This window comes from Jaculus jaculus, chromosome 5 (assembly GCF_020740685.1).
Source record: "Jaculus jaculus isolate mJacJac1 chromosome 5, mJacJac1.mat.Y.cur, whole genome shotgun sequence".
Classification (NCBI taxonomy): Eukaryota; Metazoa; Chordata; class Mammalia; order Rodentia; family Dipodidae; genus Jaculus; species Jaculus jaculus.
In genome coordinates this window covers 85,471,855-85,499,015 of record NC_059106.1, presented here as the reverse complement: position 1 = coordinate 85,499,015, position 27,161 = coordinate 85,471,855, and the positions used below count along the sequence as shown (strand labels likewise).

Sequence of the window (27,161 nt, the reverse complement as noted above, 5' to 3'; positions counted from 1 at the left end):
GGTTTTTCGATGTAGGGTCTCATTGTAGCCAAGGCTGACCTGGAATTCACTATGGAGTCTTAGGGTGGCCTCGAACTCACAGCAATCCTACCTCTGCCTCCCGAGTGCTGGGATTAAAGGCATGCACCACCACGCCCGGCTTTTTCCTTATTCATTTCTTGTATTGACCTCCTTATTTCATGAAATTGGTTTCCTGTTTCTTCTTTGATCCCTTTGGTTTCCTCTTTGATTCCTTTGGTTTCCTCTTTGATGTCTTTGAACATTTTTTTGTTTATTTATTTATTTATTTGAGAGTGACAGAGAGGAGGAGGAGGAGGAGGAGAGAGAGAGAGAGAAGAGAGAGGGAGAAAATGGGTACACCAGGGCTTCCAGCCACTGCAAACGAACTCCAGACACGTGCGCCCCATTGTGAATCTGGCTAACGTGGGTCCTGGGGAATCGAGCCTCGAACCAGGGTCCTTAGGCTTCACAGATAAGTGCTTAACTGCTAACCCATCTCTCCAGCCTTGAACATATTTATAATCATTCTTTTGAAATCTTTCTCAGGCATTTCCTCTAAGTCAGTCTCACTGGAGGCCAGTTCTGATGGATTAATACTTTTTGGTGGATTTATATTGTCTTGAGGGATTTTTTTTTTTTTTTGTATTTCTTATAATGTAGAGACTTTTACATCTTGGATTAATTTAATGCTTGTTTTTCTAATTATCTGCAGTATTATTAGATGTATCAATCAATCTGATGTTATATATCTTCAGAGTAGGAGCTTAAGTTGCTAGGCATGGCTCTTAAAAGACTCTCAAAGAAACTAGAAAAGTGAACCTAGCTGTTGGGTTTGCCTGCTATGAGAATATTCTAGTAGTCTGGGTGGAACAAAATATAAGGAAATTCCAAAATTTAACTGAACAATATGCACATTTAATGAAAAGCAGCATAGAGTATTAATCCAAGAGTAGGTATTATGACAAACAGATCCTCTAACAAAGTCAAAGTCCCTAAGGATGTGTGTTGCCCTACACTCTTAATCCTGTCAACTGGGAGGCTGAGATTTCTGGTCTGTAGAAGGTTCCAAAGTCAGCTTTTGACCAAGTGAGACCCTACCCCAACAAACAACAGAAGAGACAAAGGCACTATAAATCAGGAAGCAGCAAATAAAAAAAGCCCAAAATATAGCTTATTTAAGAATGGCAAATCAGGCCGGCCATCCATCAGATTTAAACATAATTTACCTTGACACGGAAGGTGCAATTAGCACTTCCAATGTAAGCCCATATACCAGGCTTTTCTGGCAGGTACTGACCTGGTATAAACCCAGTTATGTGTTAGGATGGCTTTGATCCCAGTTATGCTGCGTGCCTGCTTGGGTCCCTCTTTGCTGTGCTGTGGGCTCAGGTAGGATGGCTGGGTCAGTGGGACACTGCTTTTTTTTTTTTTTTTTTTTTTTTGCCATGTGCTGGGTAGGTGAGCTCCCTTCCCCAGGTCTCTGGTGCTTGCTGCTGCTTACGCTGGTGGTGGGGGTACGGGAGGCTTTGGATGGTGGCTGAAGTTCTCCAGGTGGTCCTCACAGTCCTCTCCTCTTGAGCCACTCTGTTGGTCCCTGTTGTCCTTCCCTTCCCGTTGAGTGTAAAATCCCCTCACCAGGCTTTTCCTGCAGTTCAGGCCAAGCTGGCGGCTGCAGCTGCGGGGACCTGGAGCTGCTGGAGCTGCTTCTGTCTGTTTCTGTGGCCTTTAGACACTCTGGATTTCTCCTATTTCACTGCTGTGGTTGGTAGTTTCTTATACACCTTCACTTTTTAGTAGAAAAGGGGTTTGTTTTTGTTGTTGTTGTTGTTGTTGGTTTTTGGCTTTTTTTGCTTTTGCTTTTTCTCCCCTATGCTGTTTTGGCATGGTTCCTACACTACCATCTTAACTGGAAGTCCACCTTGTGTTTGTTTTTAGAAAGACACACACACAAAAAAAAGGAGTCTAATTCCAAAAATAATATGGTCTAATTTTAACTCTCAAATACGTTGCCATTTTGAAAATGAGTAATTTAAAACTTGTATTTCTAAAGCATTTATTGAAAATACTTAGAATGCTTTACAAATGATTTTATCTATGTTGGTAAGGTTTTTTTTTTCCCCCTTATATTTTTTTGTCCTTATTGTGGTTTGGGGTGGGATAGGACAGGGTTTTACTATCTATTGCAGGCAGACCTTGAACTCTAGATCCTCGTATCACATCCTCTGGAGTGCTGGGATTACAAATATGTACCACCATACCTGTTGAAGTATGTTGGTTTTTCAATGAGAAGATTCTCAGCAAATACTTGTTTCCTTTAGGGCCTGATGAAATCATTATAATGAATTTCTTTTTATTAAAAACTATAATAGTTTCAAGTAAACTAGATATTTAATAGGATCTGACAAGATAATATTTGTCCTTACTGGTTTCTTGTTTGTTTGTTTTGGTTTTTTTAAATAGGGTCTTGCTCTAGCCCAGGCTGACCTAGAATTCACTATGTAGTCTCAGGATGGCCTTGAATGTACCACAGTCCTCCTACAGCTGCCTCCTGAGTGCTGGGATTAAAGATGTGCACCACCATGCCCAGCTGTTTTTTTTTTTTTTTTTCCCCATGGTAGGCTCTAGCTCTAGCTCTAGCTCTAGCTCTAGCTCTAGCTCTAGCTCTAGCTCTAGCTCTAGCTCTAGCTGTAGCTCTAGTTCTAGCTCTAGCTCAGGCTGACCTGGAATGCACTATATAGTCTCAGAGTGGCCTTAAACTCACAGTGATCCTCATACCTCTGCTTCCCAAGGGCTGGGATTAAAGGCATGTGCCACCACGCCTGGCTATTATTGTGTTTTTAAAGATCTATTCTGAATATTAATACTGATTTTAAAATAAATCCTTTTTTCTCCCCCCAGGGTCAAGTGAACCACCTACTAAGTAACTCCTCCAAAGAAACAGATCAACCATCTGCCAAAGCAGTAGTCATCAGCCATGAGTGTGCCAAAACCCAAAATGTTTACCATGCAAAAACCAAAAAGCACAATTCAGGACTAGTGGACAAAGACGGTGTTCTTAATGCAACTCTTAAGCAGCTAAGAAGCCTGGGAGTGAAAATTGACTCTCCCACTAAAGTGAAAAAGAATGCACAGAAAGTGGATCAGGCCAGGTAACTTTACAGTTTGTTTTAACGATGAGTGAATTTTACTGATACTGTAGCACTTTCCTGAGAAAGTGTACAAGCCTGTATCTTAATTTAATTGACTCGTTTTTACTTATTTATTAGAGTAGTGCACCTAGGCTACATAAGGCCCTGTCTCAAAAACAGGGGGAGGGGGCTGGAGAGATGTCTTAGCTTGCCTGTGAAGCTAAAGGACCCTGGTTCAAGGCTCGATTTCCCAGGACTCATGTTAGCCAGATGCACAAGGGGACACACGCATCTGGAGTTTGTTTACAATGGCTGGAAGCCCTGTCGCACCCATTCTCTGTCTCTCTGCTTCTCTCTCTCTCTCTCTCTCTCTCTCAAATAAATAAATAAGCCGGGCGTGGTGGTGCACGCCTTTAATCCCAGCACTCGGGAGGCAGAGGTAGGAGGATCGCTGTGAGTTCGAGGCCACCCTGAGACTCCATAGTGAATTCCAGGTCAGCCTGGGCTAGAGTGAGACCCTACCTCGAAAAACCAAAATAAATAAATAAATAAATAAAAACAAAAAAAAAATAAAAAAGGGGGGATGGGAAAGAATGAATAGAATAAAAAAATACCTAAAAAACTATTTGCTGGAGAGATGGCTCAGTGGATAAAGATGCTTGCTTATAAAGCCTGCTGGCCCAGGTTCAATTCCTCAGAAACCACAGAAAGCCAGATGTAAGGGAGTACATGCATCTGGAATTCATTTTCAGTGGCAAGAATTTTTGATATATCCATACCAACATGTATGCATGTACACATACACAAGTTAATAAAAATTTTAAAAAAAGAAACCTACTCTGTAACAGAAGTCATGTGGACATATGAAAACAGGAGTTTTCCCAGCTATCCTCAAAATCCAGACCATTGAGAGACCCTCTCTCAAAATGGGGAGGATAGCTTATCTAAGGATGACACCAGATCTTCTTTTTTTTTGTTAAATTTTTTAAAATTTTATTTATTAGAGTCAGAGTGAGAATGGGTGTGCCAGGGCTTCCAGCCACTGCAAACAAACTCCAGATATGTGCACCCCTTTGTGCATCTGGCTAACATGGGTCCTGGGGAATTGATCCTGGGTCCTTTGACTTTGTAGGCAAATGCCTTAACCACTAAGCCATCCCTCCTGCCCAACCTTATCTTCTTAACTTCATATGCATGTGCACACATGTGCATGTACACCTGTACTAACACACATATACATGCATATACACATGCAAAGATTATAAAGAAAAAACAAAATAGTGCATTTATTTATTTGTTTTTTGGTGGTGCTGAGGGCTAAGCTCAGAGCCTCATGTATGCTAAGAAGGCAGTCTCATACTGAGCTATATATATATCCCCAGATCCTTGATTTGATTTTTAAATACCTAAAATGAAATGGCAAGTAAAGTATGTTTTATGTTTGTTTTAAATTTTATTTATTTGAGAGAGAGAAAGAAGCAGAGAGAGAGAAAGAGAGAGAGAATATGGGTGTGCCAGGGCCTCCAGCCACTGCAGACAAACTCCAGATGCATGTGCCCCTTTGTGCATCTTGCTTATGTGGGTCCTGGAGAATGGAACCAGGATCCTTTGGCTTTGCAGGCAAATGCCTTACCCACTAAGCCATCTCTCCAGCCCAAGTAAAGTTTTTTTTTTTTATTTTTTTATGTTTATTTTTACTTATTTGAGAGCTACAGAGAGAGAGAGAAAGAGGCAGATAGAGAAAGAGAATGGGCGTGCCAGGGCCTCCAGCCACTGCAAACCGAACTCCAGATGCGTGTGCCCCCTTGTGCATCTGGCTAACGTGGGTCCTGGAGAATTGAGCCTCTAACTAGGGTCCTCAGGCTTCACAGGCAAGTGTTTAACCGCTAAGCCATCTCTCCAGCCCAAGTATTTTTTAAGGTATACTGATAAGGCAGTCAGTTTGTTTTTATCAAAATTATTTTGATTTTTGGCTTGGGGTGTGGCTCATTGGTAGAACTCCTGCACAGTATGCACAAGTTCCTGGTTTCAGTAAGTTATGAGCTAGAAAGATGGTGTAGCTGTTAAGGTGCTTGCCTGGGAAGCCTAAGGACCCAGGTTCTGTTCTCTAGTACCCATGCAAGCCAGATACACATGGTGACACATGCATCTGGAGTTCATTTACAGTGGTTAGAAGTCTTTATGTGCCCATTATTTCTCTCTCCTTAATAAATAAATTAAAATATAAAATAAATAAATAAGTTATAAGTTTGTACTATAAAATAATTTCATGCGTAGGGCTGGAGGGATGACTTAGCAGTTGAGGCACTTGCCAGTGAAGCCTAAGGACCAGGTTAGATTTTCCAGTCCCCAGTACCCACATAAGCCAGATGTACAATGTAGTGCATGCATATGGAGTTTGTTTGCATTGGCTAGAAGCCCTGGTATGCCATACTCCTTCTCTGCCTATTTTTCTCATAAATAAATAAATATTTTAAAAAATAATTCATACTCATGGTTAAACTTGGGAAAAATTTAAAATGTCATATAAAGTAGGAACATAAAGAAAATCAGCTTAAAAAAAATTTCTTTTTATTTATTTATTAGAGACAGAGAGAGGGAGAGGAGAGAGAAGGAAAGAATGGGCATGCCAGGGCTGTTAGCCACTGCAAATGAACTCCAGACACATGCACTACCTTGTGCATCTGGTTTACGTGGGACCTGGAGAATCAAACTTGAATCCTTAGGCTTCATAGGCAAGCGCCTTAACTGCTAAGCCATCTCTCCAGCCCAAGACAAATCAGCTTTTTATGAAATAACTGGCATTTTAATATATGCAATCTTATTTTCCGTAGCACTAAAGAGGCATTTTAACTTTGTATTATAGGTGATTTCCATTTTTAAATTCATTTATCTATGTATGAGTTGAAGTTTTCATATACATAGGCAGGATTTTAGGTTCTATATAATATAATTTCTCAAGGAACTAAAATATGAAATCTTCAGTTCAAAACAATATGTCAAGGAATTAATTGGCAAACATTTTACAATAACATAGCTTTATATCCTTATGAAGTGTTTTTAAAACATTTTAAATGTTTTATAGTATTATCTGTTATTGCATAAAATATTGTAGAGCTTATGAATAGAAGGGTTTTTTTTCACAGTTCTTCAAATGTTTTTATTTATTTGCAAGCAGAGAGAGATAGACAGGATAGGCATGCCAGGGCCTCCAGCCACTGCAAATAAACTCCAGATGCATGTGCCACTTTGTGCATCTGGCTGTACATGGGTTCTGGGGAATTGAACCTAAGTCCTTTAGCTTAGCCAGCAGGCATCTTAACTGCTGAGCCATCCCTCCAGCCCATGAATAGAAGGGTCTTTTTGTTGTTTGTTTTTGTATTTTTATTTATTTGAGAGAGAAAGAGGCAGATAGAGAGAAAGAATGGGCATGCAAGGACCTCTAGCCACTACAAATGAACTAACTCCAGATGCATGCGCCCCCTTGTGTATTTGGGTTATTTGGGACTTAGGGAATTGAACTGTGGTCCTTAGGCTTCACAGGCAAACACCTTAACTGCTAAGCCATTTCCCTAGCCCAAATAGAAGTTTTTTTTTAAATATTTTATTTTATTTATTTGAGAGAGAAAGAGGCAGATAGAGAATGGGCATGCCAGGGTGTCTAGCCACTGCAAACAACTCCACACACATGCACCACCTTGTGCATCTGGCTTATGTGGGTACTGGGGAATCACACCTAGGTCCTTAGGTTTCGTAGGTAAGTGCCTTAACCACTAAGCAATCTCTCCAGCCCAAGAATAGAGTTTTTGGTTTTTTTGTTGTTGCTTGTTTTTTGTTTTTTCGAGGTAGGGTCTCACTCTAGTCCAGGCTGACCTAGAATTCACTATGTAGTCTCAGGCTGGACTCGAACTCATGGCCATCTTCCTACGTCTGCCTCCTTGGATTAAGGGCATGTATCACCACACCCAGCTGAGTTTTTGTGTTTATTTCTTGAGATAGGGTCTCAGGTATCCTAGGGTGATCTCAAATTTGTGTTCCTGAGGATTACCTTGAACTATCCACCTGCCCCCACCTCCTGAGCACAGAGATTATAGTTGTGTACCCCCACACTTGTATTTTTTTTATTTGATTTATTTATTTGAGAGAGAAAGAGGTAGGCAGAATGGGCATGCCAGGGCCTTCAGCAGCTACAAATGAACTCCAGATGCATGTGCCATGTTATGCATCTGGCTTACATGGGTTCTGAGGAATCAGACCTGGGTCCTTTGGTATTGCGAGCAAGTGCCTTAACTGCTAAACCATCTCTCCAGCCCCTTCCCCCTCCCCCGCCGCTTTTTTTCTTTCTTTCTTTTCTTTTCTTTTCTTTTTTGTTTCTTTGAAGTTGTGTCTTGCTCTAGCCCAGGTCGACCTGGAATTCAGTATGTAATCCCAGGGTGGCCTTGAACTCATGGTGATCCTCCTACCTCTGCCTCCCAAGAGCTGAGATTAAAGCTGTGCACCACCATGCATGGCTCATTTTTTTTATGGCTCATTTTTTTTAAATAGCTATTTTTGTTATTATTTGTTTGCAAGCAAAGAGAGAGAGAGAGAAAAGAGACAGATAAAAAGGATGGGCATGCTAGCACTTCCCAGCCACTGCAAACAAATTCCAGATGCATGTGCCACTTTGTACATCAGGTTTTACGTGGGTCCTTGGGAACTGAACCCATGTTGTTAGGGTTTGCAAACAAGTGCCTTAACTGTTGAGCCTTGTTTGTATGGCTTTTTTTTTTTGTACCCCAAGTAGGGTTTCGTTCTAGCCTAGGCTGACCTGGACTTCATTTTGTTGCTTCAGACTGGCCTCGAACTCACAGTGATCCTCCTGCCTCTGCCTACTGAATGCTGAGTAAAGGTGTCCACCATCACACCCAGCCACACTCAGTTTTTATGTGTTAGTGGGGATTGAACCTAGGGGCTCATGTACTCTATTCACTGAGCTGTATCACCCAGACTAGAACATTTTATATACCTGACAGGCACTGTTCCAATCCCTGAGGGTCCAGCAATGAGAAACAAACAGACCAGTTGTTATCTTGTCTCTCATGAGGGAACTAGATGATGAATAAGATATGTACTTCCGATATATAGGTAGCAATAAATAGGGATGGGATAGACAGAAAGTAGGAAAAGGGAATATAAAGTGTTGATGTGGAGAATGTGGTCGAAATAGATGGGGCGTACCTCCATGGGAAGGGTCACTCTGAGGAAGAACTGAGATAATATGGAAAACTTTTAGGAGGGTGAATTGACATTTAAGACCTCCATGAGAATTACAGTTACTATGAGTTCTTCTATATCAATTGCATATGTGACACAGAGAAAAAGGCTAGTTAATGCTAATAAAAGTGAGTTTCATTATAGTTAATGAAAACGTCAGTATGTGTATTTGCGTAAGCCTATGCCCAATCTGCACAATGCTTGTCACTCGCTACTACTAATGGAATCTCTTCAACTACGAGCATTCTTCTGATGTGCTTACAAAGCTATCATTGGATGTGTTTTGTGTGTAATTTTACTTTTTTGTTATATAAATTTTTATTTATATATTTTTAATATATATTGATATACATTTTTTATACTGCATTACCAAATTTCTCATGATTTTTGTGGTGAATAGTTGAAAAATCAAGCAACAGGGCATATGACACTTACATGTAGAGTCCTGTTTTTTGTTTTTTCGAGGCAGGGTTTCACTCTGGTGCAGGCTGACCTCCTGGAATTCACTATGTAGTTTCAGGGCGGCCTTGAACTCACAGCAATCCTCCTACCTCTGCCTCCTGAGTGCTGGATTAAAGGCATGCACCACCATCCCCAGCTTTTAAAAAAATTCTTAAATTTATTTTTATTTATTTATTTGAAAGTGACAGACAGAGAGAGAAAGAGGCAGGTAGAGAGAAAGAGAGAGAATGGATGCACCAGGGCCTCCAGCCACTGCAAACAGATTCCAGATGTATGCGCCCCCTTGTGCATCTGGCTAATGTGGTCCCAGGGAATCGAGCGTTGAACTCAGGTCCTTAGGCTTTACAGGCAAGTGCTTAACCGCTAAGCCATCTCTTCAGCCCTTTTTTGTTTTAATTTTTTTGTTTATTTATTTGAGAGTGACAGAGAGAGAGAGAAGAAGCAGATAAAGAATAGGCGCACTTGGGCTTCCAGCCACTGCAAACAAACTCCAGATGCATGCGCCACCTTGTGCATCTGGCTTATGTGGGTCCTGGGGAATTGATCCTCGAACTGGGGTTCTTAGGCTTCACAGGCAAGTGCTTAACCACTAAGTCATCTCTCCAGCCCTTGTTTTTATTCTTAAAATCAGACTGATATACAGATTTAGGGAAATCATTGCCTTTAGTCTGTGAAATGTGGAATACTTCTGGGTTATCGTATTTATCCCTGAATGTATATCTGGATCATGAAGACATAAATGTCTGAGGACTCAGGTAAAAAGTACCAGTGAGTTTAAAGCTGAAACTTTTGTTACTTTAGTAGTAAAATGCATTTAGAATGAAAAATTTTATTTGAATATAGGAAAAGATGTCTTACTGCTTTGTGTCTTTCAGTGTTTTGGCGTGCATCAGCCCAGAAGCGGTGATCTCTGGATTAAACTACATGTCATTTGCTAATGTTGGTGTGAGTGGCTTAAGTCCCACTGGTGTGGATTTGAGCATGGAGGCAAATGCTATAGCTCTGAAATACTTAAGTGAAAATCAGCTGTCACAACTGTCTCTCAGTCGATCAAACCAAAATAACTGTGATTCGTCTTTTAGCCTTCTACATATTAATACAGACAGAAGCACAGTAGGGCTTAGCTTAATCTCACCAAACAACATGTCATTTGCAACGAAAAAATACATGAAGAGATATGGACTCATACAAGGCAGCGACAACAGTGAAGATGAAGAGGAGCCTCCCAGTGGTGCGGGCAGTGAGGGTGCCTGTTTGTTGAGTCAGAACCCTGCCTCCGTACCTGCACAGCTGGCTGCACAGAAGGAGCTTCCCAGAAATGCCTGTGAAATAGTTCATCCTTCTAATTGTGGATCTGAGGACATGCTCACAGAAATGTCGGTATTGAGAACTATTACAAACGAAGTTGCACGGCCAAAGGTAACACAGCAGTTGAGGGAAGATCCAGCTTTCTTATTAAGGAACCTTAAACCAGGTCCTGCCATGAGCCTTCGAACTGGAAAAGCAGAGTTTACTCGGCATCCTGAGAAAGAAAATGAAAGGGACATCCCCATTTTTCCTCAAAGTCTGCAGACTTCTGAAACAATAAAGCAGATGGCTAGCATGGATTCTGTAGGCACCTTTCTAGATGTAAAGCGTCTCAGGCAGTTGCCAAAGTTATTTTAGATCATTAGTCCTCTCCTTTCTGACTGTTCTGTTTCCTGAAGGTACTTTAGAAGCCAGTACCTCTGGGATTTCTAATCAGTGTAGGAGTCTGTCTGTGTCTCAGTAGTAGCTGATAACAAGTTATTAACAACAAGTGACTCAGTTATGAGATGGCTGGTTAGTGGGAAAGGCTGTGTGATTTTTCAACTAGGGCTGTCATTGTCACTGAACACATAATAAAACAAAAATCTTAAAGTTGTAGCAGGGGAGATGTCTCAGCAGTTAAAGCCTGCGAACTCAGGTTTGCTTCCCCAGTACCCACATAAAGCCAGATGCACAAAGTGGTGCGTGTGTCTGGAGTTCATTCATTTGCAGCAGAAGAGGCCCTGTTGCACCCACAGCCCCCCCCATAAAAAAATTGTGCACGTGTACACATATCTAGAATTAATTTTTTTAGCAAGGAACATTCAAAAATATTGCCTGTATCCCCAAGTTCTGGGAATTGAACCCAGGTTCTTTCACATGCTAAGGAGCTCTGCTGAGGTATACATCCCCAGTCTGTGTTGTTTTGCTTGGTTTTTGTTTTGAAGACACAAGTCTCCATGTTTAGCCCAGTCTGACTTCATACTTGAGATCCTCTTCCTTCACTGCCAAGTGCCCCTCATCTGGCTCAGGTACACACTTTACCTAGTGTCACTCCCCCTTGCATGACATACCTTACATAATCATAATCATAGTAAATATTAAAACTTACTAAATGAACATTAGGCACAGTACTAAAAACTAAACCACAAAACTTTTAAGTTGCGCTTGTTTGTTTAGGGTTAGAATTGACATTGCTAGAGATTGAACCCAGGCCTCACCCAAAGGCCTTTTAAACTTACCATGGAGCTGTATACTTCCAAATCCCAGATTATTGTGCCACTTTTCACATCTGGCTTTATGTAGGTACTGGGGAATCAAACTCAGACCATTAGGCTTTGCAAGAAATCACTGAGCCGTCTCTCCGGCCCCCACAATTTCTTACATGCATATATTTACTTACTTGTGGGTCACTGTATAAAATTATATAACTTCTACATTAACATAGCTTCCACTATCCTTTCAAAGCAAACAGTCCCTCCCATCCTTATGTCTGATAACCAATTATCTGTTTTCTATCACCAGAATTTTTTGTCACTCTAAGAATATAACATGAAATAGTTAGACTTTTAAATTTTTTGTGGTTTTATTTAGAATTGCACCTTTTGAAATTTGCTGTTTTCACTCGGTATGTCCTGAGATCTGTCAGTAAATATTCTTCTACCCTCCCTCCCCAAATTATTATTTCTAAATATAATGTAAAACATTCTTATGCACTTGAAACAGAAAGATTTTCTGCTGAAGTTTAGATGTGATTGCCGTGTATTAAAGTTTGATATGTAAACTGAAAGAAATAGAATTTCGATCTCTGAATGCTTTCTAATTGAACTGTGGCTTTCTGAGTCAGTAACCTGATAGAAATGTATAGTCAGCAAGGTCACTCATGCTAACATGGAGCTTCCTCCATGAAGCCAGAGACTGTCCCTACATTGCTGCACTTTCAAGTTAAAGTTAATATATAAATAGCACTGGTGATGTTTTTCCCTGTTTCCACATGTGTTGTTTGGAGTGTTAGTTATTTTGACACTAGCCTAAAATTCCCTTCACATCTCATTGGGACATAGTCTAAGTAAAGGCAATTATTGTTGGTGCCACTTTCTAGTATGCTGTTTAGCTTTCACCCTCTAGTTCACCCAAGTGAACGTGGGTACCATTTATGTTGCCCTATTGAAAACGGAATGTTAGTGGATTAACTGACAGCCTCAGCAATTGTTTTCCCTTTTTGCTGTGAACCTTGTAATTTTTATGCCAAACAAGTAGCTCTTTATCTGAACAATAAAAACTGAACCTGAGGCTTTTTAGGCAAAATTTAATTTGATCACTTGTTACCACATCTAATTCAAGGCCTCTGATAACATGTTTAAGCAGTTTTGGAGACTGAATTTAGACTGCAGATTAATTTAACAAAAATACCTGTTTCTATTAAGTATGTGCCAAGAGGGACTATCAATAACGCCTACTCTAGAAAGTTCTTTAGTGTTTTACTATAAATGTTAGTTGTTGTCATAGCCTTTAGATATCTTTAGAAAAGCATTAGTATTGAGGAAATTGGATTAAAAGATTTTAGAGATGTTTGCCTCTGAAGTGGCCTTTCTTTGAATTTCTGTCATCCAATCCCACAGAATACTGTTTATGACCATGAATGACTTCAAGTGGAATAGGGCAATGATGGCGTTTCTTTCTAGCTTCTGGGAAGTTACCCATTAATCTGGGTTCTTGCCATTTGGCATCTTGCCCCTCCTTTTCAAGTGTCCCTCACTCAATCTCCAAACCCCCTGCTGGTCAAGTGACCTCAACAATCAGTCCGTGTACCCTTGCACTCTTCCTTCCCCCACCCTGTATTCAGCCCCACACAAGTGGATGTTATGCCAGCCTTATAAGGATTCTAGAGAAAGCAGGTGAACTAGTTCCAAGAGGACATGATGAAAGCCACACCGAGCAGTCTAGAGTCATACCCATGTAGGTTGCTACCAGAGCTCAAGGTTTTTTGGAACCACTGAGAAAAAGCCCCTTTAAGGCCAGAGGACATCAAGAAGAGCTTCCTGAAAGCCATGGGTCTGGAGTTGACTTCTGATAGTACGGCCAGTGCTGTCTTTAAATATTGAACTGCCCCAAGCTACCCACCCACTCTTCTTCTGGAAGGAGTTCCTTACCTTTTAGCCGAGAGCTAAACCCATTACTTACTTGTGTGTCCTGAGGAGGGAACTCCCATTTCTGTGAGAAAGTGTTCACTCCAGTATCTATACAGTGACAAGCTACAACCAAGTCTGCTGTTAGGGCTTCAGGAAGTTTAAGACAAAGTGGCTGCTGTGCCCTTGTTGTTCATGAAGGCAAAACCTTCATGGCCTCCAGATTGAAAGGCTTTTATGCTTGCAGAGTAAATTTATTATGTCTTGATTTACAGACTATTTCCTTTTGCAAAGGATTTTCCTACCTATTTTTTTTTCCATATGATTCTCAAGACAAAAGCCCTGCAATATGGCAGGCATAATTAACTCCTCTTTACAGATGATGAAACAAGTAACTGGGCCAAAGTCAGTTAACAGCCAAGACACCAGCCTCATGTTCCTGCACAGCTGCTAGTCCCGTAGAAGCCACTCTCTGTCCACCAGCTCCCTTCTTACCCTTCATTATTCAGCAGTCTACCCTGCCTAGCTACTGAGATACATGTTGTGTATAAGATGGTGAACAAGACAGCCATACCTTAAAGGAAGGAGTTCAATGGTGGCACATACAGGTAATTCCAGCACTCGGGAGGCAGAGGTAGGAGGAACACCGTGATTTTGAGGCCATCCGGAGACTATATAATGAATTCCAGGTCAGCCTGGGCTAGAGCCAATACTCTACCTCAAAAGCAAAAGAAAGGAAGGTCAGTCTAATGAGCAAGAGATGCATAAACATTAGCAAGACAGCCAGGCAAGTGCTTAGAATAAAACCACAGAGGAGGCTGGGCAGAAGGCTGCCTCAGCAGTTAACAGTGCTTGCTTGCAGTGCCTGCCAGCCTGGGTTCAATTCCTCAGTACCCACATAAAGCCAGATGCAAAAAGTGGTACAGCCACCTGGAGTTCATTTGCAATGGCAAAAGACCCTAGCACATCCATACTTTCTGTCTGCTTGCAAATGAATAAAAATATTTTGAGCTGGAGAGATGGTTCAATAGCTAAGATGCTTGCTTGGAAAACCTGACAACCCGGGTTCAATTTCCCAATACCCAATGTAAAGTCAGATGCACAAAGAGGCATATGTGTCTGGTGTTTGCAACAGCAATAGGCCCTGACGTGCGCGTTTTCTCTGTTCCTTCTCTTTATTTTTTTAAAAAATTTTTGATTTTTTTAAGAAAATCATAGAGATGGGCTGGAGAGATGGCTTAGCAGCTAAGGCACTTGCCTGCAAAGGCAAAGGACTCAGGTTTGATTCTCCAGGACTCACATGTATGAAAATATAATGAAACCCATTATCATGTATAATTAATATACACCAATAAAACCCTTTTTTAAAAAAAGCCAAAGATCCTGCCAGGTGTGGTGGTGCATGCCTTTAATCCCAGCAGTCAGGAGGAGGCAGAGGTAGGATCGCCGAGAGTTTGAGACCATCCTGAGACTACATAGTGTATTCCAGGTCAGCCTGAGCTAGAGCCAAGACACTACCTCGAAAAACAAAACAAAACAAAAAACGAAAACAAAAACAAAAAAAGGTCCTGAAAGATTTTACCAGGAAAAGATAAAAGATTTCCCTGCTTTTGATAAATGTTAAAAGGGAATTCTGATTCCCTGCCACTATGTAAAGGAATCCTATCTTGTTTGAAAAGATACCAGCAGGGTTCTCTGAATTACACATTTATTTCCTCTTTTTAAGGAGCTCAAATCAGTGGAAGAAAAACAAAACCCATAAAAGTTTCTTCCGTGTACAGAGTCCTGGGTGATGCTCCCTGTCTCCCACCCCTCCTTTCTTCCCCTCCCCCTCTACCATCAAGGTCATAGGGAACATCCTCAGAGGAAATCCTGCTTTCCCATTTCCTGGCCTGGTGCTGAACACCAGGAAAAGGGTGGAATGGGGGAAAGCTCTGTGTCCTGCCTCTTCATGGGAGGTCTGGGGCCAAGAGAACAGGAGTTACTCATTAAAAACAGCAAGACGGGTGCTATCAGGTGTCCAAGAGAATCAGATTTGCAGGGCTCAGCAAAGGAGAGAAGGGACTCGCTCTAGTTCACATGGTACAGTGGGCACTGAATCAGGGCTCCAGTCTCCCAGAGATATCTGTTGTAGGGTGAGTCCGCAATGGAACAGCCAAACACAGGCCCTTTCTGATTTCTCAGACATGCCACAGAGAAATAAAGGCAGGACAGACAGACAGAAACAGCTAGAGATGGAGTTTTCAGTGCTTGTGCATATTGAACCCCTTGCCTCCAAGCTCTCCACAGGTTCAAGAGATCCCTTCCAAACCCACTTTAAAGACTTCCCTCAGCCCGCATATCTTCTCCCCATCCTGCAGGAACCTGGAATCTCCACGTGGAAGTGATATTTCCTTCTCTGAAATTCCATAGCCCTTTCACGGATCCTTTTCTTGTCCTCTTAAAAAAAAATTTCTGATGCTGGGCATGGTGGCACACGTCTTTAATCCCAGCATTCAGGAGGCAGAGGTAGGCGATATCCTACCTTGAAAAACCAAAAACTAAAAATAAAAAATAAATCTGATAACCAGCTTGCAAACTGCCTATGGTTGCCTGTGGCTAAGAGCACTGCCCTTGGTGTAAGACAAGAGCACGAGGAAAAGACCTGCTGCATGCTTCTGCCAGCCGGAGGCCTCCTGCCAGAACATCGCACAAGGAAGCACAAGCAGACACTGTGCTTCCCTGCATTGTGGGTGTGCATGCGTTCTGTGCAGACACCAAGAGAGAACTGTCTTCATTCAGCACTGATCAGAGTCCTATCTGGTATCCCAGTTACTTAGGTTTTCTTGTTTTGTTTGTCTTGTTTTTTCCTGAGGTAGAGTCTCACTCTAGCTGACCTGGAATTCACTAAGGAGTCTCAGGCTGGCCTTGAACTCACAGCAATCCTACCTCTGCCTCCCGAGTGCTGGGATTAAAGGTATGTGCCACCATGACTGGGTTTGTTTGTTCGTTTTGATCCCTACTACCACTGTATCTCACTTAGGCCTCACAGCAGCCCTTTCAGGCAAAGGAGCAAACCTGCAGCTTCACCCCTGGGCGCTCACAGAAGTACTCACTGTATAAGAACTGGGACCACGGGCTGGAGAGATGGCTTAGCGGTTAAGCGCTTGCCTGTGAAGCCTAAGGACCCTGGTTCGAGGCTCAGTTCCCCAGGTCCCACGTTAGCCAGATGCACAAGGGGGCGCACGCGTCTGGAGTTCATTTGCAGAGGCTGGAAGCCCTGGCGCGCCCATTCTCTCTCTCTCCCTCTATCTGTCTTTCTCTCTGTGTCTGTCGCTCTCAAATAAATAAATTAAAAAAATTTAAAAAAAAAAAGAACTGGGACCAAAGACCTGGGCTCAGAACAGTGGAAAGAATGAGGACAAGACTGAGAAAGAGATGAGATTATTCTCAGAGAGGCGTTTGTACAGACCAGAACTGCCTGCTAGGGGCTCACACAGTTTGCTTGTAGAATGGACCATTAGGATCATACTTCGACGTAATCCCTGAGCAAACACCCATGCTATGGTCTAGTCTGATATATTAACTCTCACATTCCTCATAACAGCAGTAAGAGGTAGACATTTTTTTTTTTTTTTTTTTTTTTGGTTTTTCGAGGTAGGGTCTCACTCTGGCTCAGGCTGACCTGGAATTCACTATATAGTCTCAGGGTGGCCTCGAACTCTCAGAGATCCTCCTACCTCTGCCTCCCGAGTGCTGGGATTAAAGGCGTGCACCACCACGCCCAGCGAGGTAGACGTTTTTAAAATTATTTGTTTTTTGCAAGCAAGAGAACGAGAGGGACTGGGTGTGCCAGGGCCTCTTGCCACTACAAACAAACTCCAGATGAATATGCCACTTTGTGTATCTGACATTGGGTACGAGGGAACCAAACCCCAGGTGATCAGGATTTGCAAGCAAGTGCCTCCCCCCTCCCCCCGCAGCTAGGGTCTCACTCTAGCCCAGGCTGACCTGGAGCACACTCTGTAGTCCCAGGCTGGCCTCAAACTCTCAGCAATCCTCTTTCCTCTGCCTTTCAATTGCACTACACCGGGATAAGCAAGTGTCTTTTTTGAAAAAAATTATTTTATTTATTTATTTATTTGCTAGATAGAAAGAGGCAGACAGAAAGAGTGAGTATAGGTGTGCCAGGACCTCCTGCCACTGCAAATGAACTCCAGATGAATGCACCACTTGTGCATCTGGCTTTATGTGGGTACTAGGGAAATGAATAAGGGCCTTCAGGCTTTGCATGCAAGTGCCTTTTGCCACTGAGCCATCTCTGCAGCCTGAGGCAAATATTATTATCCCGTATTTTTTGTGTGGTTTTTAGAGGTAGGGTCTTGCCCAGGCTGATCTGGACTTCACTAGGTAGTTTCAGAGTGGCCTCGAACTCAAGGTGATCCTCCTACCTCTGCCTCTTGAGTGCTGGGATTAAAGGTGTGTGCCACCATGCCAGCTCCCTACTTTTTTTTTTTAAGTAGAAAATAGAAATGAGATCTTGGAGTAATTTGCTCTAATGTCACACAGTCAAGATGAGGATTCAAGCCCTTATCATCTGGCTCCACAGCCCAAGTTTATAATTTGAGCATCAGGTTGGGATTACCTGTATAGGGATAGTTAGGTAAAGTTATGAACCCAAGGTTACATGGGTGAAATAAATAAAGTCAAGATTTGAACTCAGGCTTATGTTCAGAATCAAGTGTTCGCTGTGCTTGGAAGGGAATGTGCAGCAGCTGAATCAGTTCCTAAGGAGTGATTCACCCCAGACCGCAGCCCTCTGCTTGCCCCAGCACACGCATGCCTGCATTTCCCAAGTACCCCACAGAGGGGCGCCACTCACAGCACATTGACCGTGGAGCCACTTTTCTGTCGTGGTGGGAGGGCGACAGGACACCTTTTCACCCTTCTCTGGCTTGTTTATAGAGCCTGGGCGGCTGGCCAGTTCCACTTCCTCAGTTGAGAGCCTAGGTCCCGTCATTTCTCTCCGCAGTTCCATCGGTCTGCCTCTGACTTCCCTGCGATGTGCTGGGGTCAGGACAAACCATGGGCACGTCCCTCCCCATCTTATGAGGTCTTTCTGTGCACACAGCCTGATGTATTCAGCACCAGGTTGGGGACGTTTCAAGGACACAGGAGTTCCTGCTCTACTGGGAGTCACAGGGCAACCCACTCTCTGGCTCTCTGTCCCAGTCTGCGCACAGGGCTTTCACCCACTTCCTGCCCTCAGTTAAGTGGAGCCAATTCCTCTAAAGGCCTGGGGAAACTACCTACGAGAAACAAAGTGCCCACTCTTGTGGCACCTGGCCTGAGCACTTGTATGTGATTTCACCCCATTTCTTTCAGTCCTCCTAGACCTGTGGTAGGCGAGAGCTTCAGTTCCTCAAGGACAGCTCAAGTGAGCCCAGTTCTCTCACACTCACCCATATGTCAGCACACAGCTCACACCCCTGCTCAAAATGCGTTTGCTTAAAGTGAACCAAAGGGTAGGTGGCTGGGTCCATTGTGCAGATGAGAACAGCATCACAGAGAATCAGAAATTGCCCTCCCCTATCACTTGTAATGTCAAGATTGAGAAAGAAAGGAGAGCTTGCATTACTGATACCCAAGATCCTACGATTTTGAAAGAAACTAGGTCCTTAGTAAGTGGAATCAAGTGAGAGAGTGATAGTGAGTATGTATCTGATCCCCCAGGCCCGCATTCCTACGAAGCCCTTGCAAACTTGAGCCACAATCTTACTGAGCAGTTCAGCCCCCAACTGTGCCCTCCACTTTTCATCACCGATCTTTCCTACTCTCTGGTCCCATTATGCACAGCTCAAAGCAGGAGATACCACTGTGCAAAGCTCTGATTCTTTCTGGCCAGAATAAAGACACACAAGGGTGTACATGCACACACAGCCACTCATGGACTCCCAAAGTGCTTTGCATACCCCTGTCCAGCAGACAGCATGTTAAACTCCATGGCAATTTCTGTTTCTAACATTGTCTCCTTCATCTTAGCGTCCCTACACCTAAATCCAGGGTCTGTGGGGGGAGGGGGGAGTTGTGGTTCATAATAAAAACCTAGTTGCTCTATTCTTAAATCTTGCAAGACACTGTTGCTATAGCTTGTTGTATAAATTTCATACTCTTTGCAGCAACTCAATGAGTCATGTGTTGTTTTTTAGCCCCATTTTAGAGTTGAGGAAACTGAAGCATGAGGAGTGGCTTGAGTCCAGGGTGCCTAACAATCAGTTATTCGTCCCTACCGATGCTATGAGGCTGTGTCCCGAGGAAAGACTTCGGGGCAGGGTACGCAGACCCCAGACCACACAGAGGAGATGTCTTGGGCCATAGTTTCTCTTTGTGACCCATAGCTGTCTGTCAGAGTCCCATTTGTCTGCAGAATAGGTATGGGTTTCATTAATGGTGCTTTAAAAAAAACAAAAAAACTCCTTCCTTCTTTTTACACTCCCTTCATTTCCTCTTGCCTCAGCCCCCAACCGACAGACCAGTGGGGAATGTGAGGCAGGGCTCCCGAAGGAATGCTTACTTCCACAGGTGCCTGTGAGGGACTAGAGCTCTTACTGGGTGCCTGAGCCCAGGCTAAGACAGAGGAAGGAAGCAGAAATGACAGACAGGGCCACAGGCAGGAAAGGGAGCCGATTCTGAGCGCATGTGCCTAAGATAGAGACGGCAGAAATGAAGGCAGACTGAGAGAGATGATAAGAGATAAAAGGGAGAGACCCTGGGGTTCCCTCACTGCGTCTTGGTTACAGATAGGGAGACCAAAGTTCAGGGGAAAAAGTGACTCGACTTCCTAGTGACATTCCTGTCATTGTTCCAAACTCCATCAGTTAGGGTCCCCTCTTATCCCCTCATCTTTCCATGTGCCCATGTGCCTTAGCCTGAACAACACAGTGGAGGGCTCTGAGGTTAATCAGGGGTGGTCTCCCCAACCAGGTAAGACTGAAGCAGGGCACAGGGTACGTTGTAGGTGGCCATACCAAGGCATGATTTACGTGTAGCAAAATATACCCACTTTAGTGTCCAGTTAGGCTTAACAAATCCATATGCTGGTATATAACTATCACCACAAAGAAGACAAAAATAGTTCCTTTACCAAGCTAGGTGTGGTGGCACACGCTTTTAATCCCAGCACTCGGGAGGAGGAGCACTGTGACTTTGAGGCCACCCTGAGACTCCATAGTAAATTCCAGGTCAGCCTTGGTTAGAGTGAGACCCTACCTTGAAAGACCAAAAAAAAGTCCCTTTATGTCTCTTTACAATTATGTCCCTTCTACACTATTGCCCCCTCAACCTGAACTCTGCCCTTATAGATTTACTTTTCTTTTTATAGAGTGTTGGGTTAATGGAGTCAGACATTGTAGACTCTTGTGTCTGGACCTCGCTCATTGAGCATGGTTTTGGGATTATTCCCTGTTCTTGCATGTAACAGCAGTTTATTCCTTTCATCTCTAAGCAATATTCCATTGCATGCCAAAATTCATTTATCCATTCATCTATGTGATAGACTTTTGAGTTATTTCTACTTTGTAAAAATATTTTTTATTTATTTGTAAGGAAAGAAAGAGAGTGAGTACAGGTGTCCAGGGCCTCCTGCCACTGCAAATGAACTCCAGACACCTGTGCCTTTGTGTGCACCTGGCTTTACATGGGTACTGGGGAATCAAACCAGAGCTGGAATACTTCAAGCAAGTGCCTCTAACTGCTGAGTCATCTCTCCTGTCCCATTTGTAAGGTTGCCGTGAATTTTTTATGTGTACATGTTCCTCCAGATACATACTTTCACTTCTTTCAGTCTTTATGATGGACCACCAAAGTAACCTCCAAGGTGTTTGAAGAAGTTTTGCATTTTCTTCAACAATGTATGCAAATTCCTGTTGTTGCACATGCTCACCATGTTGGCATTGCCAGTCTTTCCATGGTAACCATGTTAATAGGTGTATCATGGTAGCTTGTTGTGGTCTTAATTTTCAGCTCCCTGATAGAATTTGGTGCATCTTTTCATGAGATTTTTCACTGTTTTGTCTTCTTGAGGTCACAAGGATTTAAACAGGACACATCACAATACTATATAATGTTCAATTGAAGATTTTTTGAAGTTTAAAAAAATACTTATTTATTGGGGGGGGCAGATAGGAGGAGAGAGAAAATGGGCACACCAGGGCCTCTAGCCACTGCAAACGACTTCCAGACACATGTGCCACCTTATGTATCTGGCTTATATGGGGAATTGAATCCAGGTCCTTTGGCTTTGCAGACAAGTGCCTTAGCCACCAAGCCATCTCTCTAGCCCCAGCTGAAGATTTTGAATCCCATATAGTAAAAAATGTTCCCTTTGTCTATAATCACACCACCCTGAATGTGTCTGATCTCTGAAGCTAAGCAGGGTCAGGCCTGAATAGTACTTGGAAGGGAGAAATGTTTCCTTAAGGCCAGAAGGAATAGAGGAAACAGGGGGCCATGCTAATTTGATTGTATACCAGCTAAGTGACTCTGGGTGAACTGTGACTTATCTCACTTCCAAAGAGGTGTGATTACCCCAGCAGCCTGACAGAGTCACTGTGTAGGGTCAGATGACACAGAGAAGTTGAGGCGTGTTGCAGAATAGACACACAAGAGATCAACTCAGTAACATAGATTCCTCAGGACCTAGGTCCCATCCTCTGTCTGGATGTCTACACATGGCCCAGGGCCCTGTCTTGTTGACCTTCAACAATTATTTGCTACAGAAAGCTGGTGGCTACTTGTCAACTCTGTGGTTCTTAGCTCCAGAAGACAGATAATCTTAGTCACTGCGCCTTCTGTAAAGTTGGGGACACAGCTCTGGTTTTCCATATGCTTTTAGCAGAAGCCTGGGTTGAGAGGGAAAGAGAAGGCTGTGATGCTCTGGGAAGTTCACTACCTTCTGAATGAACTCAGTTACTTGGCTTTGCTATGGATGTGGACAATAGTACTGGTTCTTGGGGTGGGGAAAGGCTCAGTGGCTAAGAGCACTTGCTCTGCAAGCCTGACAACCAGAGTTTGGATCCCCAGAAACCCACATAAACTCCAACTCAAGCAACACCCAGTCTAATCCCAGTGTGCCTAAAGCAATGGTAGGCCAAGTCAGGATAACCCTTGTCTCCTAGTCTAGCATCTTGCTTGTTTGGCATGTGACAAGTCTCAAACAAGGTGGAAGACGAGGATCTACATCCTGAGGTTGTCCTCTGATATCCGCGTGTATGCCACATACACGCTCGCTGCAGAAATCATGTGCAAACTGATGAAATCCTGCTGGCCTCATTCTCAGAGCAGGCCCAGTGTGGGCCCGAGAACTGACCTGTCTAACAAGTCCCCAGATGATGCAGATGAGTCAGAAACTAGAATAAAATTCTTCTATCCCTACAAGATGCTGGCAGCCAGCCTGGTGTGTGGAACTTTCTGGGCTCAGTTCTGCAAGCTGGTGGGACCAGGGTTCCTCTGGGTAAGGGACTAAGATAAAAATGGAGAGAATAGAACTTGGGAGGCAGGGGTAGGAGGATCACCATGAGTTCGAAGCCACCCTGAGACTACATAGTGAATTCCAGGTCAGCCTGGGTTAGAGCAAAACCCTACCTCCAAAAACAAAAACAAAAAAAAGGAGAGAATAGTCACATGAAAGTGAAAGGGGAGAATTATGATATCCACTAAAATTTATACCAGTGCTGTATACAATTATTCTCTCCCTCCCTCTCTCTTGGTCCCTCCCTCCCTCTCTCCTTTACTATCTCCCCTTGAGGCAAGGTCTCACGCAAGCCCAGGCTGATTTGGAGCTCGCTCCGCTCTGTAGTGCAGGCTGGCCTTAAACTCAGGATCAGCCTCCCGGGTGCTAGATGAAAGGCACAAGCCCCCACCCCTGGCAATCACCTCCCTTCTACAGAGGAGGAAAAGATCTTGCGTAGACTTACGCAACAAGCCAGTTGCCCAGTAGACCTGCTCTGCTGTCTGGAAACACCATGGCCCGAAATCACTGTCCAGGGTGAGAGTTCTGTCCTCATCATTCACCAGCTGGACATTCTCTGAAAGTTGCTTCACTTCTCTGTGCTACCTACAAAATGAGGTCTCAGGACTCCCTACCTCTTTGGGTTGCTGTCACTATCAACACAACATTGTGAGGTGTTTAGTGCCTAGTACATACTATCTACAGTCTAAATCTGTTAGGTATAAAAGCAGCCTCCCATGAGAGGGCAGGCCCAGCAAATCCAGGGCTGGAGGCTCAGAGATGCTCCAGCAGCAGAAACACTTGAAAACATTTCAAAGCCTGAGCTTTGTAAGGAAGAGAACACTCCGTCTAGGATGGTGGAGGCACTAGGGCCTACCTAGGCCATTTCTCCTGTTCCCTCTCTCTTGTCGCCTCAGCCCCAGATTCCAGACTTACACAGAGTTCCCACTCGCACCCTCCCCTCCCCCTCCCCTCCCCTCCCCCTCCCCTCCCCTCCCCTCCCCCTCTCAGGCGCTCTGGGTTTCCTGCCCGGCCTGGGACGGGTGGAGGAGGGCTGGCATTTCCTGGCCAGCTCAGGGGCGCTCGGACAAGCGCTGACCTACAGGCACCAGATGCTATTTCGGGCGGCGCCCCGCTTAGCGCTCAGTTTCCGCTTTTTTTTTTTTTCCACCGTAGGAAACCAGGGACGTGAAAACTGTAGACGTCATAAGCTCCTGGCCTTAGGCTGCCTGAGCTCCGCATGTGTGGAGGGGTGATGGTGAGGCCACCTCCCAACCACAGAGGGCCCCCACCCGTGGTATTCCTTCTCCACTCCATGGCCGTGGAGGCGCCGGGCAAGGCCATCTCACGCCCTGGAAAAAGGCATCGATATGAAAGAAGTTCAAGACCGAATGTATACCCCCCCACACTTCCCCCCACACCTCCCACCCCTTCTTCAGGGATAAACATTCTGCCCCACAAAATTCCTCCCTCTCTCTTACTCCTCCCACTAAACCCAAATTCTTTTTTTTTTTTAAAGTTTTTATTTATTTATTTGAGAGCGACAGACACAGAGAGAAAGACAGAGGGAGGGAGAGAGAATGGGCGCGCCAGGGCTTCCAGCCTCTGCAAACGAACTCCAGACGCGTGCGCCCCTTGTGCATCTGGCTAACGTGGGACCTGGGGAACCGAGCCTCGAACCGGGGTCCTTAGGCTTCACAGGCAAGCGCTTAACCGCTAAGCCATCTCTCCAGCCCTAAACCCAAATTCTTACAAACCTAGTTATGGTCCTTTTTGGAATTCATGGACTCCAACTTATGTGGACCCTCCCAAGTGTTTGGGTTACAGGCAACTTTATTTCCTATGTCTGTGCTGTCTGCACCCCCTCACCTTCTGTCCTGCAGGCACCGTAGAGCAAGCCCTAGTCCCTTCCTTGGACACCTGCACTGACCCCAGAGCTGGCCTCCTAGTGTCCCCCATCGTCATCCCACCCCGTCTCCACTTTGCAACCAAAGTGTTTCCAGAAAAGCAAATCTGATTTTATAGGGCATTGTGCTCTTCAGTTAAGTAAGCAAAGAAAATGGTTTCCTAAAACTCCTTCAACTGCTCCATTCAGACTAGATTCTTTTCTGTTCCTTGCATGACCTCACACCCCCTCAGCTTCAGATCTTGTTCTCAGAGAAGCATCCCTAACAGGACTCTTCCATACGAAAAGGGAATGGATTGTCTCTGGCAGGAGCTAGAAATGAAATGATTTAACTAAGCAGTCCGTGATCCAACAGGGTCACAGCTGGGGCTCAAACTCATTATCACCTACCGCTACTAAGAGAAGTGGCCCAGAAAAGGCAAGGGTTTTGTGGGAAGGAATGAAGTTGCATTCTTTTTTCTCAGGACACAGGTGGCCTTTCCACCAAGGGACTCTGCGAAAATTACCTGTATACACACGGCATCCCAACTTCCACCAGAGAATTCTGAGGAACATAAGAGATGGGCTGCTCTGAATTATGTGTGTTTCAGGGAGTGGCCCTGATAACCTAGGAGGTACCAGAACTCAGAGCCAAGTTCTGGGATCAGTCCTTCACTGTTTTTTTTTTTTTTAAAGTTTAATTTAACTTAATTTTTTTCTCAATTTTTTTATTTTTATTTTTATTATTATTTTTTTATGTTTTATTTATTTATTTGAGAGCGACAGACACAGAGAGAAAGACAGAGGGAGGGAGAGAGAATGGGCGCACCAGGGCTTCCAGCCTCTGCAAACGAACTCCAGACGCGTGCGCCCCTTGTGCATCTGGCTAACGTGGGACCTGGGGAACCGAGCCTCGAACCGGGGTCCTTAGGCTTCACAGGCAAGCGCTTAACCGCTAAGCCATCTCTCCAGCCCTTTTTCTCAATTTTTAAAAAACATTTTCCATGATTATAAAAATATCTCATGTTAATACCCCCTTTTCCCCTTTGAAATTCCATTCTCCATCATATCCCCTCCCCATCTCAATAAGTCTTTTATTTTGATGTCATCATCTTTTCTTCCTATTATGATGGTCTTGTGTAGGTAGTGTCAGGCACTGTGAGGTCATGGATATCCAGGCCATTTTATGCCTTGACTGGGTTTTACTCTGTTACCAGACTAGGAGCTTTCCCCTAGTTATCAGACTGCAAAAGGAGATTTCTAGTCAGTACTTTGGTTTGAAGGAAACTTGGTGCAGGAATCTTCTCTCAGGCTCAGCCCAAGAATCTAGGTTGGGATGAGAAAACTCGGCTCAATTTATGATAAGGCCAAGAAGTTCAGAACCACCCAGAGAAGCTATCTGAGTTTATTCTTTCATGGTGGAGGAAAAACCACAGGCTCAAATTTCAGTTGCCTTGCTTTCTGAGCCTCAGTTCTTCATCTGTAAAACAAGGAGATAATTTTTACTTCATAAACTTGTGAGGGCTAAATAAAATTACCTTTAAATTTCCAGAGCCAGTGGAATGACAAAGCAGCCAGTTATGATGCATAGGATTATAAAATGGGAATTGAACAATGGACCTTGGCTACTGGCTTTGTCCTGGGTCACTACAAGTTTGGCTAAGTCACATCTATGTTCCTTAATTGCCTTCACTATAGCGACAACCAGACCTCCACCCATGCAGGTACACATAATGTTATGTTATTAGCCCCTCCCCCAACACACGCCTATTTTAGGACAATTTTGAGGCAGGATCTCATGTATATATACCACTATGTAGCAGAGGATGACCTTGAACTGTTGATCCTCCTGTTTCCACCTCCTGAAAGCTAGTGTTGTAGAATTTTCAGTTTGCCCCCACCACCTTTAAAAAATATATATATTTATGCTTTGAAATTTTCTGTGCATCTGTATTTATTTTAAAATTTTATTATATATATATATATACACATACATACATATATAATAACAGTTATACACTGTTGTCCCCTCACCGCAACTCTCATTATCCTGGGGGTCCTCCTCAGTGGGGTTATGATAATCACTCTGGGGGTCATGAAGACCTCAGTAAGTCCTTATGGGTAGTGGGAACCATGCCTCAGGGTATTCCCGCCCACTCTATGGCTTCTTACTGCCCCCTCTTCCAGAAAGCTCCTTGAGCCATGGCAGGTCTGATGTCAGTCTGTTTTAGTGTTGAGTTCTTTGTAGCCTCTGGATTTCTGCTTGCATAAGGTTTGGTTATTCTAAGTGTCTGTCATCATCACCCTGGGGCTGACTGTTAGCCTAGCAGTAAGAGCAGCATTCATGAGGTCACTTCCTCTGCAGTTTCTCCTGGCCCCTGGTAGAAGTGGTAGAGGTGGAAAGCCTCATGGTGGACAGTTGACTATCCTCTTGTCTCATTGATGGCTCTAGGCTCTCTTCCATTTTCTCTGCCATCTGTAAAATAAAACAGCTTCTCCAACCAAGTTTGAGGGGGATATGTAAAGTT

General features: G+C 43.8%; 1 protein-coding gene across 1 annotated transcript in view; it reads left to right on the top strand.

Annotated features, from left to right (window-relative positions):
• The window catches only part of Stil (STIL centriolar assembly protein), a 78,087-nt gene extending 65,383 nt beyond the window's left edge, over positions 1–12,704 (top strand). Inside the window, exons 16-17 of the mRNA XM_045150105.1 lie at positions 2,899–3,149; positions 9,722–12,704. Coding sequence (XP_045006040.1) covers positions 2,899–3,149; positions 9,722–10,511 — 1,041 coding nt within the window. The 3' untranslated portion in view covers positions 10,512–12,704. The remainder of the gene's footprint in view (positions 1–2,898; positions 3,150–9,721) is intronic.
• The last annotated feature ends 14,457 nt before the right edge of the window (positions 12,705–27,161 follow it).